The sequence below is a fragment of the Synchiropus splendidus genome, chromosome 7 (assembly GCF_027744825.2).
Source record: "Synchiropus splendidus isolate RoL2022-P1 chromosome 7, RoL_Sspl_1.0, whole genome shotgun sequence".
NCBI classification, from domain to species: Eukaryota; Metazoa; Chordata; class Actinopteri; order Syngnathiformes; family Callionymidae; genus Synchiropus; species Synchiropus splendidus.
The window spans coordinates 15,735,553-15,754,793 of NC_071340.1; the positions used below are offsets into that span (position 1 = coordinate 15,735,553).

Genomic DNA, 19,241 nt, shown 5'->3' on the forward strand with positions numbered 1-19,241 from the left:
TCACCAGTTCATTATTAATGCTTCTATGTTTTTCCATCGCTTCAGTATTGGCTCCATTAGTTTGGATTTTTGTTTTTCTTAAAATTTGCAGGATTTCTTCTTCATCAGGGCTTGTAAAATATTGAGGATTCAACCATTTCAGAGTTCTTCTGCTGACCCAGTATCATTTAAATTAGGAGTCACAATTTTTTTCGCAACCGCAAGCTACTCCGAGGGCCCTGTGTGACCCGAAGGGCTGCCATGGGTTCAGTACACACTTCTAAAATCATGATAACAATGGATGACAAATGACATTCCTCTCAAATATGTGTCTCGTTGTTGAGAACAAAAAAAACAAAATAAAAATCAAACATAATAAGATGGTTATTACATGAAAATTGTAAAGATTACTATTAGTATGTTTTTCTTAACGGTCCGTGAGCTGCTCCCTTGGTTTCTTCAGGCTACCTGCGGCCCACCAACATGGTGGCCCCTGATTTAAATTGTATTGAGACCTATGACTTCCCCGATCATGGAAGTGTGGACGGAATTGCACAATTTTTCATACGATTTTTATTTAAGATTTTTTGCCTTGGGAAAACCCCACATAGGGAAACAGATCCAGGTGGCACCACAAGCCCACTCCTCAGTCCTGGCCTAGTCAAACCAATGTAACCATGGTGATGCAAACCAGTCTTTGATTAGAACAAGAAATTTAAAAGAAAAACGTATTCTCAATGTTAAATTAAATTCAGTCTCATTGTCTTTTATTTTCTTTAGTTTTCTCCAAAATGGAATGTCTGCTAATCTCTCCTGTCGTCATCATTTCCCAAACATATCCAAAACTTCCCGTACTTTACAAACCATTACTCCTTCGTTTCCTGCGTCTGGCTGAACATTAACCTCAACATGACTCAAGCTTGTGTCATGTGCCATCATCACCCCCCCCCCCTTTGGTCACATCACTCACAGTTTACAGACTGAAAAATATTCACCTAATAACAAGGCGGCGTGTGGATGAGCTTTATGGTGTCACTGTGTCTGAGTTATGAGTGTGTCAGCGCAGCTTTTGTAAGTGGAGATCCTCCTCTGGGGGATTTCTCCATGATGCCTCTCCCCTCACAGCTCATCATTCTCATCAGTCGAGGCAGATGTGACCCACCGTCTGCCGGAGTGTAATGTGCAATTCAAGTTGTAGCTCTTCTGAATATGGTCTCCTTGTGAATGCCTTTTGTTTTAGTGCTGACTCTGTGATTCCAAAGTCAAGGAAATCAGTTATTGTCTGCTATCTTTAGGAGGATTCTAATCCTTCAGACCAGCTTTGGTCATATCTGTCTCTCATTTTCTAACAATGTTTGGCCACAGCTCTGAGCGAGTGTTTTGTTCATGTGGTCATTGGCTAGCATGTGTTTGGTGTGTGTGGAGGCTTTTGTTTGACACAGTGGATAGTGTGGGTGGGGTTGTGATGTGGTAGTGTCAAAGGCTCATTTGCTCCCAGGTTCTGTGTTAAACAACATACTATAATCCACCGTGAAATATATGGTAATGTTTGAGATTTGAGAATTGTGGATGAAGCATCGCTGAACTGTTGTTCCTGGTCATAACCCTAAATTATGTGAACATGAATAATGTGGCAAAACTGACAGTTCTCCCCTTAAATCCATTCATTTGGATTGACTTTGATCCTCATGGAAGTGTAAATAGATGGGTTCTAAAATACTCAGATAGCATCGCGTTGGTCGTGTGGTTTGGAAGTTTGAATTTTGACTGATCGGCCTTCCTGTTTCCAAGCTTGAACACGAAATAATTTACACACTTGAATTGAAACGGGAGGTAGCTTGCTGACTGCAGGTACATGGTTCTGTTTAAAACTTAATTTGTTGTGAGTATGTTTGCCTACTCTGCGGAGTTTGAATGGTATGCTTTTGCTTGTGAAGGTTTCCTACTGCTGTCCAGAAATATAGTTTTATTTGGGCAAGCTACCCGTATTTTTTCTACACACCCTTCCACACCCCCAAAAATATAATTTTAAAATAAATATAATAAACAGAAAAACGTTTCTTTCGGGAAACGTGCATCATGTCTTGTCTGCTTGTTAAAAATGTGTCCACTATGTTTTAATACATTTGATGACATGAGATTTAATGTTCAACAAGAGAGTTTTTTTCTGAAGGCATAGCGTCTCTGATTTAAGGCGTGGCAGTGCGTTACAATTGCTAAAATGTAGTGGAAACCCTGTTAACAGATCAATGGAAATACATTTCTTGACTAAAAGTCATCATTACTTTGGGGACAACATTGAGTTTGTTTATTTTTCGTTTCCCGCTTTTTTCTCCTTTTTCTGTGGTTTAAAAAATGTACTTTTAATATGATTTATGGATACTGCATGTATTCACCATTCTCATGTTGGAGGAAATAGTCATAACTCAATCAAAAAGAATAAATAATGAATAAACAACCAACTCTACGTGAAGACAGCAGCAACAACAGCAGGTGCTAAAAAATTTCATAAACCAAACTAAACCCCAGGATTAAGACAGATGTTTGGTACTAAACGGTATTTGCCTTGAACGACTCAGAGGGATGTTTATCTAGCTTTCGGCTGATAATTGGTCTGTTTTTTACTCCTTATGTGTCTGTAGGTGTTTTATCTTCAAGATAAGTAATTTAAAAAAGGATGTGTGTACAACCAAGACCAGGAATGCATAGTTACAGTAGTAACTTTCTTCTTTTTCTGGATTCCTTTTTCACTTTCAGAAGAAGAAAGTGCTCCCAGTTACAGATTTGCGTGCACAGAATCTTCTTCTTTTTTTCCCTGTTGAATTGACCTTTCCATCCGAGTCATAAAGCAAAGTCGTATTCCTCCTCATATATCTTTGGCAAGTTCAGTAACCTTGAAGCTGTGACCTGTGTTCTGACAGCTCTCCACTAATCCTCCTGCTCATTAACACCAACAGTGCCCAGTTGGTATCACATTGTTTCCATGACTTTATCCGCCCAGCTAGCGAACATGTTCCGGCTGAACGATGCCGTGCAACAAACTCCCGGAGCCAGACATCAAGGGGGAAACAAATCTCAGAGTTGCTATTGATTATTTGATTCAGTGGGTTGTGCTCATGTCTGGCTTTGTAAAATCAGACACAGGATTAGGTCTCAAGTCTCATGATCACCCGTCAGCAGTCAATAACCATGTAACACACTGTTAAAAGTCTTTCCCTCGCCTGAGCACGGAGCTCTGAACGACAGCGAGGTACCTGCCTGCACGGCCTGTTATTGAAATAATAGCTGTGTTTTTGTTCTCTTGCTTTTGTCAAAACATGTTTGAGAGATGCCCCGGCTGTATGTAGAACCTGATAGGACCTCTAGATGTTTTGTTTCACTGCATTGAAGCGTTTAAATAAACTGATACTGATCTAGTGTTGTGTTTCCTGTGGGAAGGAAATGTTGCATTGTAGTCAAATTGTTCATTCATTCTATAAGAAGTGGGAATGAAGTGTGTGCTTGTCGGGACCCTTAGATATCACCCATAAATCTAGTCTGCAGGAAACTAAATACACATTTAGCAATGAAAACTTTGCCCCCAAACTCAAAGGAAATTTGTGTCCTGTGTCTTCCTTCATCAGAGGTGCGTCACCGCGTCTCATGTGACTCACACTTCTGTGTCGTCTGTTGCTCATGATTGTCCGTTACTAAATCATGCAATGCCGAACTCACAACACTGATAGAGGTGTGTGGAAGTGAACATTCTCTCTCCACTTGGGCTGCATGCCAGATCAATCACGACAAAGGAATGAACCTCTGGATCCTCACTCATGTTCCAGAATGTTTTATGAGCCTCTCTGACCCTTTCCATGCGCATTCACCTCAACTATTTTTCCCTCCACCTGTGGAGCAATAACTCTCTGTGCGTTCGTGTCTGTGACAGATTAGTCGGTTGATTTAAACTGGTTGGGTGGAGGCTCCTCTTGAGTGGTAAATGACCCGGCACCCCATGCCGCTCTGCTGGAAGGTGAAGGGGGCTTCAGCTGGGCCTTTTGTTTCCACTGTTTGAGGACATGTGGCTTTGTGACGAAGGGCCAAATGTCGCGTGTGAGAGTGTGTGTGTCGATAGGGGTGGTCACAAATCTCAAGTCAAAGGGAGACGGTTAAAAACAATCATTCCACTTTCTCGCCGACAACAGTTCTGTGGAGCTGCAGGAGAATGTGTGTTTTAATTAATGAGCCCAGGGGCTGGCTTCCTGTCAGGGGGTCTGCTTGTGGTGTTTGTGCGCATGTTTGGGCTCCAAAACACACGCCCTTTGTGCCGACCGACAGCTGTTAGAATTCTTAGGAGTCTTTTAGAGACAGTAACCCGACAAAGCCCCGGTGATATTATGTGTAAATCCATCCTGTAAAATGCTAGATCTTTTGTTGTATCAGGGACTGCCAGAAGAGAGCTGGTTAAATATTTAGACTGAGGGATGATAAAAAATTCAGAAGATTGGTGACACTGGGTTTATGTCGTATAAATTATGGATGATATTCGGTTTGACCCTTCCCCTCTCTCAATCTCTGTGCTGCCAATGTATTTGCAAGGGCAAGGCTTGTGTATAACACGCATGAAATGATGAGAACGGAAGAACAAAGGAATCGAAAATCACATTTTAATCTTTTATTTTACATTTGTATTTCCTTTATCTGTGCACCACCAGCTGAATTTAAAGTCCTTTAATACTTAATACTTAAATAGACAGAGGCTAGAAGAGTAATTTCAGAACAGAGCATGAGATTGATCAGCTACACCTTAGCTACATTACCAAAGAGTTTTACTTGCAACTGCAGAACTGCAGGAAAGTGTGTTGTAGCTTCATAACAATGCGTTTCCAGTTTTAGGTCAGTTTGAGGCAACCCGAAAGAAAGTGGGTCAGTGATGGGCGTGAAGTTTCATTCTATGAACTGGACTGAAGTGGAGGCTAAAATTGTGGCTTAAATTGTACAAAATTGAGTGTGCGTTTAAGTTGTTATCTCTTTTATGTGGTTTGCTTTTAACATGAAAACCTGCACAACCCTGCAGACCAGGAGGAAATGCTTAGATTTGAAAAAAAAAAAAAAAGAATAGTTGTTGGCTTTTATTTCAATTAAAACAAAAGCCAAGAACAATAATGTATGAATACATATGTAACAATCCACCATAAAAGCCCTCTGGATTACTGGACAAAGTGTTGCGTGTTTTGGTGTGTTTGCTGTACGGGCATGTCCATTTTGGGAGGTGGTCTCTGTCTTCCCCCCAAAAAGAGGTGAGATGGTGGTCTAGGTCTCTTTAATTTGTCTGCTGCCCCCTCGATCTGACTTCAGTTAAGTGTGTGAAGAGACATTAGAGAGAGAAGAGATATTAATTTGTATTTTCGAAAACTATACAATGTGTGCTTTTATTTATTTGAGTCTGTGCAAATATATACTTCTTAAAAGAAAGCGCATGTCTCCAATCAAAAAAACTGAGTGTCTCATGAGATCACTTGAATTATTTGTCAGAATATTAAAGAAGACTACAGCAACATTGAAGATGCATTCATTACATGGCGACCAACACATGATTAAAACCATCTATTAAACCTTTTTAATTGGAGACAAATTAAGAAGTGGTACTTTTCATAGCCAATTAATCTGCTATTTCGCTGCAAAGTGAGTAAATATAGCTTTTATTGCTCACCAAGTTTGATGTGAGGCTGTGATGTTTTAAGCATCCCATCAAAGTTTCGAAGTTATCTGTTCGCGGATGAATGGCAACGACGTGGCACAGATTGGATCGTGGAACTGAGATTATATATAGCCCGTGGTGCGCGATAGCATCTCCATTTATTCACGCAACAAAGCTCCACACCCTGTAACGCCACTGTGGTGAAGCGGTATTCGCTATTTGTTTGTTCTGAAGGGGCGTGGAGTCTCCCACAGCAATCTCTCTCCTCCTTCTTCTGAGGTTTTGCAAAGTTCATTACCATCATCAGAGGTGCGTGGCAGTGGGGGGTTACTGTGCGCGCAGCGCGGATGCGTCAGGGCGCATATTGGACTAGTTGTTTCGGTCACTCCCGCAGAGGCGATGCCCTTTTGTGGACTCTGAGGACGAACAGCGCTCACAGGCGGGACACAAAGACAAGAGCGCTCTCCTGCTGCCAGTCAGGCGGAGAATACTCGCTGTGGTGGATTTGAGGTGGTTTCACGCCCTGAACATCTGTGTTCTCTGCTCTCTGAAGACTGAGCGGAACTTTTACGCAATCATTTTTACGCACCAGGCGCGACCGCTACAATGTTCTTTCGCCCCACTTCATCTGGAACCTGATCGATAACTTCTGGAATAACTTAGTGGATATTTTTCGGAAGGATGCCGGTCGATAAATTCGCAAACATGGAGGAGAAACTTTGGATACTCGAGGACTTGAACATGATGTATATCCGTCAGATTGCGCTCAGTTTACAGGTGAGTGTTGATCCAGTTTGCGTTTTCGATCCCTTTTCCTTCTTCCATCTTACTCCGATGAGGTATTACATGTTAGTCCCTTATAAATATTTTTTATGATGTTTTTGCGACGAGCGTCAAAACTGGTTACAAGGCACTTCTAAATCAGTGCCAGACTCGGGTTACATTCATTCTGGAAGTTTAAATATGATGACAGTGGAGTGGGGTGGAGTGGTTTTTATCGCTGGAGCCAGCTCACAGTGGGACACGTCTTTAAAAAGCTCGTGCACCTAATTTTATACCAACAAAATCATGTGACAGGGCAACTTTTAAAAGTTTATAAACGCAATCAAATAATCAACGCGGTTTAACAGCAGAATGTTGACTGTGTTTTAGCAACACAAAAAGTACTAGCATGAGTATAGATATTCATGAACATATGAAACTGCACTGGCCGTTATAAAGGGGGGGCTTATTATAACGTGTTAGCCTCCAATGTGTTGAGTGAAGCGAGACTGCAGCTGTGGTGTTCAGTGCTGGTCAGTTTACAGAGGAGTTGTGTTGAAGAATCTCCCAGCGGGACAGAGCGGTCCCTCTCCCTCTGGCTGAGGTTTCTGTGTCCACAGATGGTGAAGATCTCGGTGACAGCAGCAAGAAAACAATGTTGCGTGTCATCCATCTTTGCCGTAGACTGTCTCCGCCTTCCTGGTGGGGTTCACACATAGTACCATATTACACAGCTGCACATGTGGGCCTGATGGGTCCCTGTGGGGGCTTCCATGCACGTGTGTTGGTGCTGACTGCACTTTGGATAGAACAAAATCAAAAGTGATGAATAAAAACTACAACATGGGTTTGTGTGTCAGTCAGTCAATACACAGGCCATTGGAGTTATTGACTATATTGATGTGGAAATTAAGCCTGAGATGTGAATCAATACCGGGAACATTGAAATGACAGTTGACAGCATGAAGGAGTTAGATTGCTGAATTGCTTTATCAGATTTTGTCACTTTAATAAATGGACATCATATTGTGTCATTGCATCAACACAAACACTGCTATCACACACATTTTTTTCTCAAAGAATCAGGAATGACAGGCATTAGGTTTATTATGAAAAACGATGCTAAGGAATATAGCTCAATAAAAACCATATGAAAAATTCCTAAATGGAAATTCTGATTTATTTTTGGCTTTGTCTTTCATGCTGCACATGTGTCCACTCTTTCACATCTCATAAATGATGGCCAGATAAAGAAAAGCGCACAGGCAGACTGAGTGACCTACTTGTTGTATAGATTCTGGGCCTGATCTATGTTCACTGTTGGGATCTGCCATTGAACCATTGAAAATTGTGATTTTAAAGTTGTTGTCGAGCACATTCCCATGAAACAAGACAATGATCACAAGGTCCCAATACAGTACTAATCGAGTTTGCTTTACCCTCATGAATACAGCACTTTGTCAGAATTATGGAATCAAGGCCAAGACATTATAAAAGTATCTCACTGAAACATCTGCAATTTCCTTATCTTGATTCTGAGGACATATCTTGCTGAGGGAATCTTCAGCTGCAGTTTGAACTGAATTATTTTGGACAAACTGAAATGTGCATTTTGTCCTGGTAAACACTCTCTCCTTGTTTGCACAAATGCTTGCCTCCCTCTGCGTCTGTCTGGGTGGGTTTATGAGACAGGGACTCTTTGTATGTGTCTGAGCTGAGCAGCCTACTGTTAACTGTAACTTCAGCTATGATTTTTTTTGGCTGTGGGGTCTTTTGCAAACATGTAGTTATTACTTTTCTCCTGCAGTAGCAAGCACCTGAGAGCTCGCCCCCACCTCACTGGCAGACAAACCGACACGTGCATGATAAATGCAGCCATTAATCTGGAAACTTAAAAAGATTCCTAGTATTTCCGACATATTTCATTGCAGCAGACACCCTAGTGAGTTGATTTAGAAGTTAGTGTTCTGCAACTCAAGTTTTAACAGGTCTTGCATTCTTTGCCTGCTCTCTGTGAGGAAGTCAGCTTCTGCAGTCACTCCCTGTACATGTATACAAGTATGTGGCCTTGCGCCAAGTAAATACAGGATTCCCCTGCAGTGATGGGAAACAGGAAATGCTCTTTCTGTTTCCCATCTGGACGACAACTTGATGTCACTGAGCCTGAATTTGCACCACTTCCTGTTCCGGTTAATATATTTAATTTTAGCCCAGTGGTTGTGTCTACGTTAGGGGTTCTCAACCTTTTTGATCTGTGGCCCTACATTTTCCACAACAAATGGCTCCATTCAAGTAATAGAACTGATTCATTACTCTTGATTTAATTTGTGTTCAATACCCATATTTGATCCACCTGCACGTAAACAAACCAAAACCTTGTGAAATGACAGGAAACTAGGTGTGATATTTAATTGTCATGGAAAAGTCCAGCCAGCAGCAGAACCACGCGCACTCATTCATGTGAATGAAACTCCCCGTCTGACATCCATGTAAAAAAGGCAACAACGACACGCTTGCTTGGCGGCTTCTCAGCTCCAACACAAAGCCGAAATAAGTAGAAAATATTCTAAATGAGAAATGAAATGAAAGCAAATGTCAGTGCCAACAAAAGTTCACCCTTCTTCTGCTTTGGAGGAATCACAACACAGTTAAGACTGGAGAAGCAGAGAAAGCACCAGATCAAGATGAAGCAGTCCTCAAAGTCACAGTATCACCCTGAACTACGGGAGTGTCTTCCCGACCTTCATTTATCAAGTTATTTATATGTTGTTTGAATCTAATTTGTTTTGTCAAACTTCTACAAACACCTACTAGAACTTGTAGATGATACATGGCCCAAGTTTGACAACTGTGGTACCTTAAAAAGGAATGGAATTGTTCGTTGTTTACACAGCTATGTCATCATCAAGTCACATGCTACAGAAGATTTTAATGGTATGGGCTGTCTTGTGATCCTTGTAATAAGTCAAGATGTTGATAACACAGCATCAGTCACAAAGAATGTTCTCAGCTACTTGATGGAATCGTGCTTCAGCCAGCCTCAATTTCTTGCTCTCTGCTCTAATTTTAGCTCTGATGGACCTCTCATTACTGTTAAGGTCAGGAGTCAAATGAGGACATGCAGTCATGACCTTTTCCTCATAGAAGCTTTGTGTTAATTTCATAAATCCAGCATTGTCTGAGGAGCAACAGTACTTGTCTCTGTGTGAGAGAATTGGTGTTGACCTCAGACTAACCTTCCAATGTTGAGACTTGGGACACGTGGAACTAATGATGTGGGCTGCAACAGAAACTATGCAGACTCTGCTAAAAGTCAACTCTACTGGATTGTTGGCTACTACTGAAGCAGTTTGCTTAAGCAATAATTCAAACTAGCATATGGTCGCCTCCGGGCTCCTAGGTTGCCTCCTAGCATTATACAGAAATGAAAGGATGGGCTCCAAAGGTGTGGATGTGTTTGTGAGTTACTGTCTGTCTTTATGTTCCTAGCGTTGTGTCAAGAGTGTCCACCATCTCAGGCATGTAGGAGCCTGGTTGGGCTCCAAGACCCTGCTACCCAGTAGAAATAGCGATTATTGTGTGAATGAAGGCAAAGTTCGCAAGTTCAAAATGGTCCTCCTGCATGGTAGCAAACATATATAAACATATATTGCCACATTGGATTCAAAATGCAAACACATTATCTGTGAGGGCAGATCCGATGTGATATCAGGATGTGGATTGCGGAAACAAACTTTTAAATAACAGGCAGTTTTTTCCTAGTAGTGCCTTCCCAGGAAGCAAACCTGGGTGTTTTCAGCAATGGTTCAGCAGACATGAGTAACGATTAACAAGGAATGAGAACACAAACGTTTCCTGCCCAGAAATGATCCCCTTCTTGTTGCCGTCCCGTAAAATGACCAGTTCCATCCTCAGAGTTGGCTTTGTCAACAACAAAATCCCAATAAGGGATTTTAAAACCACCATTCAAACAACCTGGTGTCTACTCTGAACATCGTGTAAAGTACAAAGTTTAAAGGGTTGCAGTGCATTGTGGGTCCTTGAATTGGACTGGAGGGTGTGCTTTCTATTACACGGCCTGATTCAGCATATTGTTTCTTGTGCATAGTGCCACCTGCTGGTACTGGAATTATCAGATGGATTGCCCACTTTTGGGTGAAATACAACCTTCCCACTTCAAACCCCCATGTTTTGATCACTGCTCATTTCCTGTTGTGATTAATGGACAGAACAATGGTGATGAGAAACCTATTTTATTCACGCATTCGTACACCGTAATAATATTGCACATCAGCCAACCGAGGTCTTCAGGTTTCATTACTGAAAAGTGGAGCTGTGAATGATATTGAATTCATTTGTTCCCAGTGTGCTTTGTGATTATTCAAGAACCGCTCACTGCATCAAAGTGTATTAATGGTAAGTGTTCATGTTTGTGTTTTGTACCTCTGCCGGTCAGAGTTCTTGTGTCACAGGGTTGGACATTTGTAAACTGAGTATCTCCAAAATAAACCAAAACTTTCAGGGTTGGTTGGAAAGGTGGCGGTGTTCTCTAGGTTCATTTGGATTTATGAACAAGACCAGCACTGGGAAAAATTCAAGCCACAAACACGGCACAAGACAACAAAACATATTTGTGTCAATTTGACACTGCTTTCAGATGCGAGTTAGAGATGAGCTTTAGACCACGCAGTGTCAACTTTTATGCTATTTACTTTTTATTTCTCAGTGATCTAAGGCAATTCTTTAGTCATGGAAATTGTGTTTATTCATTTCGTTCTACCAGGTGCTTTCATAAAGACACGCAACGTAGCAGAGGTATGTGCTATCTTGGTGCCTTCCTAATTTAGATTTTAAGATTCAAGAATACTACTTAATAGCTTTCATTGGTGATGAATGGAATCTCTGTTTTGTAATCACATTTAAAGCCCCTGGAGTTCCCCATCTTTTCTATCATGCAGAAGTAATTTTGAATAAATTAGGTGCTTTATTCATCGGGGGGAAGATTGAAGTATACTTTTCCTGATCCAATAATACATTTGTTTTGGTCGTCTGGCTCATCTATTCAGTTATCTGGAACCAATTTTTTAAATGATGGATTTGCAATCGAAGCGCTGGGCGCTCTTCACCTAACACAACAAGGGACAGTGGCTCTGGATGGAATCCAGCAGACTGGATGTGAGTCATTATTTTGAGCTTCTGTCTCCGTCCTTATGTGAACACTTCAGTTGTAAAATGCACGGATTAGTAATTTTAGTTGTTTTTCTGGGAGCAGCCTTGATCCATCAGGTCCCTCACCTCTGAGGTGAGGAGACGCAGAGAGCCTGGCTGGCCGTAGCATGTTCCAGCGTGAGTCGCTGAACCTTGACCTGAGCTTACGTGAAGGTCAGGAGGGAGTTTCTTGTCGTGACCTGTCACACGCTCCCGAAACACTAAATATAACTGCGGCTCCCAGATCACGGATGAGGACTGTTAGTGATTGAACTTTTACTGCTGATCTGAGGTCAGTGGTTTCAGTGGGAAGAGAATGTGAGAATCACATCCCGGATTACAGCTATTTTCCAGAAGTTCTGCTCAGAATTATGTTCTTAGATTTCACACGATTAACGTTCTGAGAAATCCCTAAACATTGTTCTACTTCCTGTCCGTCTTTATCAGCGTTGCAACACACGCGCTTTATCAGCTGTGCGCGCATTGTGTGTTCAGCTGCAAGGTTGTTTTGCCGTTGTGAATTAATCCAGACATGCTGGCTTCGGCGGCTGGTGAGCTAAAGCTAACAGCACTTGATGCAGTGCCGCCTGAGCCAAAACAAATTCCTCCACACTCTGAGGTACACAACTCAGTCTGTTGCTGTGTGTCTTTGTGAGTAAATATTTGCTGAATTCAATCAGCTAACTCCGTGGAGCACAGAACCAACCGCGGAGCTTTGATTAAATTACGAGCGTGACGAGGCTGGGATTTAATTGCAGCCACTAAAAGCTCTTAGTTTCACTCTCTTTTAAATTTGGATCCCACTTCTTTTGAGTGTAGTTCCTCTCCACCGACATGAATGAAGCCAGCTCATTAAACACTCACTATGGAGCAGTTGTTTAATAAAGTGTGTTCCTGGAAAGTCTTCTTCTTCTGTTACCCCACATGCTGACTGCACCATGAGTTGTGTGGCTTACCAACTCTGTTATCACCGTGGATGGCTCTGACTTTGACTTGAGTTTTAGTCATTCTTGAATAGTTCTATTGTGTGGCCTTCACTTTAGAATATAAATATGAGAGTTCACATATTTATGTCTTTGTGGCGTGAGTATCATTGGTGCAGGTAGACAGCATCGCTGGTTATTTCAGGTGTGTGAGACAGAACAGACATTGTGTTGCTCACACACCCATTAGTTCCTACGAATCCTCCAGCAGATTTAGCACCTCAGCCTTCCTCTCACTGTGCTGACCTCAGGTCTCCTGTCTCCAGACCATCTGGCTGCTCATAACATCTCAGCACCCTAACTTTCACAAGTACATATGCCCATATAAACTCCCCTGCACCCCCCACCCACCTCCGCCTGCCGCGGTTCACAGGAGGAGCCCACGTCTCAATAGGTACTCTGTGTAACTGGGAGCCAGCAAGATGCCGATGCCTAAGCCAGTTTCCGTAGAAAAACAGCAGGCATGAGCCGGCAATATGAGCAGGAGCAAATACGACGCTGGACCAACAGGTGCTGTTATTGAAACTGAAGCTGATGACTTGATCCTGCTCAGTTGTTTATGTTGTTGGCTCGCCTCCTTGTTCTTTCTCTTCTTTTCGCGCTCGTGTCGCTTGGTGCCTTTTGATATAAATTTACTTAAATAATACCTGGTTTCCTATCAGCAGGGGAAACAGATTTCTAATAATGCAGGCTAAACTCATTTCATTTTGGACTATGGTCCGTCTGTAATCAGGGTTTCCTCCTGGCACTCCAGTTTCCTCTCATTGTCGTTGAACTCTCTATAGGACCTGCTGTGGACTGGTATTCTCTGCAGCTTTTCTCCCATTTCTTGTGCGGCTGCGTTATCAAGAGCAACAGTGGTGATGCAAAAATAAAAGTAAAAAAAAATGTTGGCAAACTATCGGAAAAAAACTATCAATTAACTTTAGTTGTATTTTAAATTTTGATTATAGCAAAACAAACAGATGATGGAATTTTGGTGCTATACTGAGTGCTACTGCCACCTGGTGTCCCAATGAGCTCATTGCTATCAATGATATTTCAGGAAAAGGTGTCGAAATATATAGGGCAATAGTATTGGGTACAAAAATCACAATGTGGTTGCAAATGCTAACAACGATGCCTACATCTGTCTTCCATTATTGCCTATAAAATCAGTGTCATCTGAATGGGGACCACAGTTGCATCATCCCAAACTGCAACTGACTGAGCTACAGTGTCAACAAAGGTTTCACAAACATCCTGTAAAGTCGCCCATTCATTCTGCAGCAGGTGCCATTTAAAAGATCAGTCCGTGTTTTGCACAACCCAGCTGGCAGTTCAGGCTGTTAAATTGCATGTTTGTCTTTGAAGATCTGTGCAAACACGCTTAGTGGTAAATGAGCATTTGCTAATGTGGTTAATTGAGCATGTAGATGTCGCTTCTGTCTCTCCATATGGATGCAGTTTTGGCTTTTTGATCTATCTGTGTGCTTGTGGGACAACAATGTGTAAAATCCCTGTACTTCATTTGTCATACGTCTAGTCTTTATTGTGGTAGTAGTTTAATGCCTGTGTACATCTCATTACGTCTTTTTTTGTTGGCTTACCTCAGCGCTCTTTTTTTGTTTTGTTTTTTTAAGTCACCTTGTCAACAGAAAATCCATGCAGCGTGAGTGTTCAGGGGACGGCAGCGGCTGTCTCAACAATTCCACTCATGGAATCCGTCCCAGAGTGCTTTTTCCTGTGCCAGCCCCACGAGCATCTCACGCTGTGCTGTGATCCAAAGATTTGTGTCGTCGGGTGAGGTAACAGGAGTACACTTGTCCATGTGAATCACTGCAGAGGTCGAGTGAGTTGACGCAGCGTGGTGTCTGATCTTGCGTTGGCTGGTTTGAGGAACTGTTGGAGCCAGCGTTCTGTGATCAAATTAAAATTTTGCTTCAAGAAGAATCCCATCACATCTCACAGCCACAGTGCTGGATCCTTTTTTTCTCAGAGCACTCTGATTTCCTCCCACAGTCAAAACTGTGTGTGTCCTGCTGTGCACTGGCAACCTGTCCAGGGTGTCCCCTTCATTTCGCCCACTGTTGCAACCCCTGCCCTGCAAGACACATAGTACATTACATATTTTTAAGTGAGAAACTGCATTTGCACTCATAACTCAATACTTAAATTCAGTTGACGGTGGTGGTTGCAAGAGAATTTTGTCATCTCATTCTCTCCCACCTTACTCCTACTGGAGTCTCCGAGGGTCAGAGCTTATCCCAGTTATCGCTTAGCAACTGTATATTTTTGGTTTGTAAGAGAAAACCCTCACGTCTATAGTTGATTTCTAGAAATTCACATGTATTACAGTTAATCTTAACAGGAATTAAGCCATTGTGAATTACGTCATGTATATTTCAATGTCATTAGATTTTTTTTTGAGGTCATGGCAATTTCCCCACTGAATTGATATTGAATTAGCACTTACATATTAATTCGACATGAGAACCTAAAAGTCATTCTGAAGGGGGTCTGTATCTTAAAGGGGAGGTAAAAAATGACAAGTCTGTCACTGTGAAAAGGATAATATTAATGAAGATTTATGCTTAATGATGAATATGTTGTCCTAGATGATTCAAAAAAAATGTGGAAGGGGATGGCTGCAGTTTCGTTGAATGAACCAGCAGCCCATAACTGTGTGTTCGTTCAAGAAAAGGCTGAGTCTGAGCAAATGACATCACTTCTTGGACTCATGTAATTCCCTGACTCTTTTGATTAATCTGCTATTTTAAGAGAAAGAATAGCAGATATGTCAGGTGAATTATGACAACCAAGTTTTTCTCCTCCCCTGACTTGTAAGCTTCATTCTCTCCATCTCAAATTGATGGTGCATTCGCATCAACGTGGTGCTTTGTTTTTTCGATGACCCGCCGGGTAAATACTTGTCTAGTCTTCAGAAGACGCACGGCTGTTGTGAAGATAACGCTATAAAGTCAACAGCAAATGTTGGATGGAGGGGAATTCCAGCGAGTGGAGGCGGGTCAACTGGAGTGGGGGGTTAAAGGCTGCTGAAAGGGGCCTCTTGTTGTGGTACGAGGTGCTGAAAGGCTCTGCTGAAATGTCCCGCCCACAAACAACATCCCCTCTTCAAAAACAGCCACTTTGTGTTGCTGCGATGAGATCAGTGGAACAAAGTGGGTGATGTCATGTTTGCTTCAAAAGCCTTGCTGCATCAGGGGAAGATGCTCTTTTTCACGATGAACTTGACACCAGCTACTGATGTGTCGCTGCAGATCACTGTCGCTCTCTTCACACCCTCCTGTGTGCCACCGTGTCACTGTTATATTACCTTATGAAATAGTTTTACCATGATATTAAATGATAATCATTCACATCACCACCGTGGACCTAGTTAACCCCTACTGCTCCAAGATGCTCCGGTTCAATGGTCAGTATGTCAGTGAAGGCATCATGGCAGCTGGTACTTATGCAACGTGTGAAGTTACGGAGGGACGAGTTTAGAACTATGTTGATGTTATCTGATCATGTGATCACTGTTGGGGAGGGGGGTTGCAGCTGTCCCTCCACTAAAATAGCTGCTTTTATTATTGTATGTAGTTGTATAATTTCATTTATAGTTTCAAAGTTAAGTTATGTATAACTTTAAATAACAGAACTCTGTGTGATATTTGGTGTTAAAACTATGAAAACTTTTCTCGAAAAAAAAGTCAAGTTTGGTATTTGGTATTCCCCACTGTATCTTCTTGGTTTATTTCAGTAAAGTATACACAATTTTCCCAATAAGCGAATCCACCAAAACTGTCTCTCTTATTTTGGAAAGACAAGCTCATTGGCTATGTTATGAACGATTGTCGTGTAAGCTGTGACCACAAAACAGCTCGAGTCTGAGAAAATATATAAGGGGGGTGTTCAGTTGCACTTGCACCTTTCAACCAGTAGGGGCTGATAGACTGCCTTGCTCACTGATGTGGAAGTTGATTTTTTGTTTTTTATCGTACTCTTGTTAATTCAAATGAAAAAGGAAGATCATGAAATGATTGGAGAGAAGAATTATAAATATTTGTAATGAAATGTTTTTTTTAAGTGTAGTATTGCACTGATAATGATTATTATAATTTATGCTTTGTAATATTATTTGAGAATTGGTTTGGAATTAGTAGTGCAAAGCGGTTCGGACTTCATTCTCCCCGGAAATCTCATTCCAGGGAGAATGAAGGCAACATTGAGCCTTTCCCGCGCCAACCGTGAGGTGTAATATCTCCAGCGGGTCGGCCCCAGGGCCTCCCTCCTGCCAATTGTACACATCCGGAACACCTCACTAGGGAGGTGTCCAAAAGGCATCTTGACAAGGTGCTTGAGCCACCTCACCTGACCACTAAATACTTTATTGGTAGCATCTATTTAAAGGCTTTTTATGATATAACTGCAACCTTTGGGCCTATAAATACACACATTGTCACCAGCTCCCCATTCCTTCCCCCAGACACACAAACAGACTCGTGAAAAAAAGTGTAAAAATGCGACTGTCTGTCAGAGATTTACAGGCCTGTAAGTTGGTACAGCGCAACACTGTTGATATTGGCAGGCGGATTTACTGGGCTGTCTCCTCTGAGGTCGAATTGAATACCTCAGCCATATTTAAGACCCTAGCCAAGTCATCCATGATGATGAGGGATGTGTCTATAAAGAGGCTTTATGTGCTTGTATCTGAGGTGGAAGGAAGGTTGTTAGGAAGCACGGTAGCAGCAGAGAGGAAGAGAAATGGTGCTTGAGGAAAAGCAGTGAGTCAATAGGAAGTGCTCTGGACTGGGAAGGAGGGAACTGGCTGAGGTTTCGTCTGGCTGCAGGAATGTTCCCTCCCCCTGGGGGGAAGCAACGTGATGACAATGAATAATTATATCATTGTTCCAGCCAGTCATGCTGAGTCATTTGTCATAACAAACCGAAGCTGACTGTGCATGCTTATCTTGGAGCATGTGTAAGTTCTGCCACTGTTTTGATGGACTGTTGCTTCACATTTAAATGAGTTTTTGGATTGGTTTGGAGGCTGGAGGTTTTGAGGCAGCTGGAGCAACTGGAACATCATCCAGTATTATTACGATCTCCTCGACAAGGAGTCTGTGCCACTGCTGCAAACAGTGAGAAAGATTTGTCGTGCCTTGCTGTGCCTCATCTGTAATTCTGAATCCAAAATATCTCCAGATGAATGATCCGTCGTCTGTTGTTGTTCTTTTCTCCTGAACCTTGTGTCATCTGGGCTGCAGCCATGGAGCTAAAAGCTGACAGCCGGGCTACAGGCTAACAAGCTAACAGGCTAACAAGCTAACAAGCTAACAAGCTAACAGGCTGCAGAGCTGCAATGACGCCATTTCAAACACGGGACAAAACGCAGGTCATTCAGTACAAAATTATATGGACAAAACGATATTGCATCAGTTCATATCCCTGTTGGTTTCAATATCAATATTACAATTATATCGATATAACAGTGGGACTAATAAAGGCCATCTAATCTAATAACACCAGGCCCGAGCGGTCAGGGGGAGTAATTGGGTGGAAAGCTCTTTCTGGTTCCTGCCAATTTAGCAAATATTTGTTACGTGTTAGTCACTGCAATTCAATATTAAATGGAATTATTTCACCGACATTTAAACTCTAATTTAAATACTAAATCAAATTCTGCACTATATATGAAATCTTAAGTTAAACACTGGATCATAATGTTACATTTAAATCAAAATGTTACATTTCAAATCTATTCATCCAAATATAAATTAATTACAATATATGAATTTTAAATTAATTATTTTCTTATTCTTTATTATATTTAAATAAATATGTATTATTATTTTTTTTAATATATGTATATTTTAAATTTTTATTGCAATATTTAGTTGTAACATTTAGATTTAGATTTAAATTCTGGTTTAACCATGAGGTTTACATTTAGCATTTAAGTTCAATATTTACATTTTGGTTTAATATTTAAATGTAATGTGTAGAATCTGATTCAACATTTATCTTTAAATTTAGGTTTAAGTATTAGATTTGTGGCCAGAAGCTTTGAGACTGAAAGGCCAAGGGCATGTGTTTTCTCCAGCGGGTGTGGATTTTCCGTAACAGGGTGTGACACTCAGTCATCTGGGAGGAGGCGAGGCAGCTGACCTACGCAGCCAGGAAAGATTTAATGTCAAGGCTGGCATGTATTCATTGCACCAGAAGAGCTGTGATGAGAAAAATCTGGGCCTCTTTGCCTCGCCTGCTGCCCCTGTGACCCCTCTTTATATCAAAAGGAAACTGCTGAGTATTTGCCTGCCATGTAAATAATTACTACTTAAAATTCAACACCATATCATTTTGTCTTCAGTGTACCTTGCTTTGATAATCCGACGGGTTTGTTTCACCCCATTTTACCACCCTTCTCTCTAAAACCCTCTGAGTGAACTGTGTGTGTGAATGAGTCTGTTACAGCACTTCGCTGGTTCACAAGGTAGCACGACTACTTGGCGATGAAACTTTAATCTGATTAACTGGAGGATATTTACAGCTCTAAGTCGCGAGTTATCAAAGGTCTATCTTGTTTTGGCTGCACTGATTGACTTACACAAAAAAAGGATTTTCGCTGAGCAGTTTTTTTAAAGGTG

At 41.6% G+C, this 19,241-nt stretch overlaps 1 protein-coding gene across 4 annotated transcripts in view; it reads left to right on the top strand.

The window, feature by feature from the left end:
• The window catches only part of rtkna (rhotekin a), a 65,894-nt gene that overhangs the window by 18,979 nt on the left and 27,674 nt on the right, over nucleotides 1–19,241 (top strand). The window contains exon 1 of one of the 4 annotated variants that reach the window (XM_053871199.1): nucleotides 5,952–6,433. The exons of the other annotated variants lie outside the window; for them this stretch is intronic. Coding sequence (XP_053727174.1) covers nucleotides 6,338–6,433 — 96 coding nt within the window. The 5' untranslated portion in view covers nucleotides 5,952–6,337. Of the gene's footprint in view, nucleotides 1–5,951; nucleotides 6,434–19,241 lie in introns of those variants that run through there. 4 annotated transcript variants of the gene reach the window in all.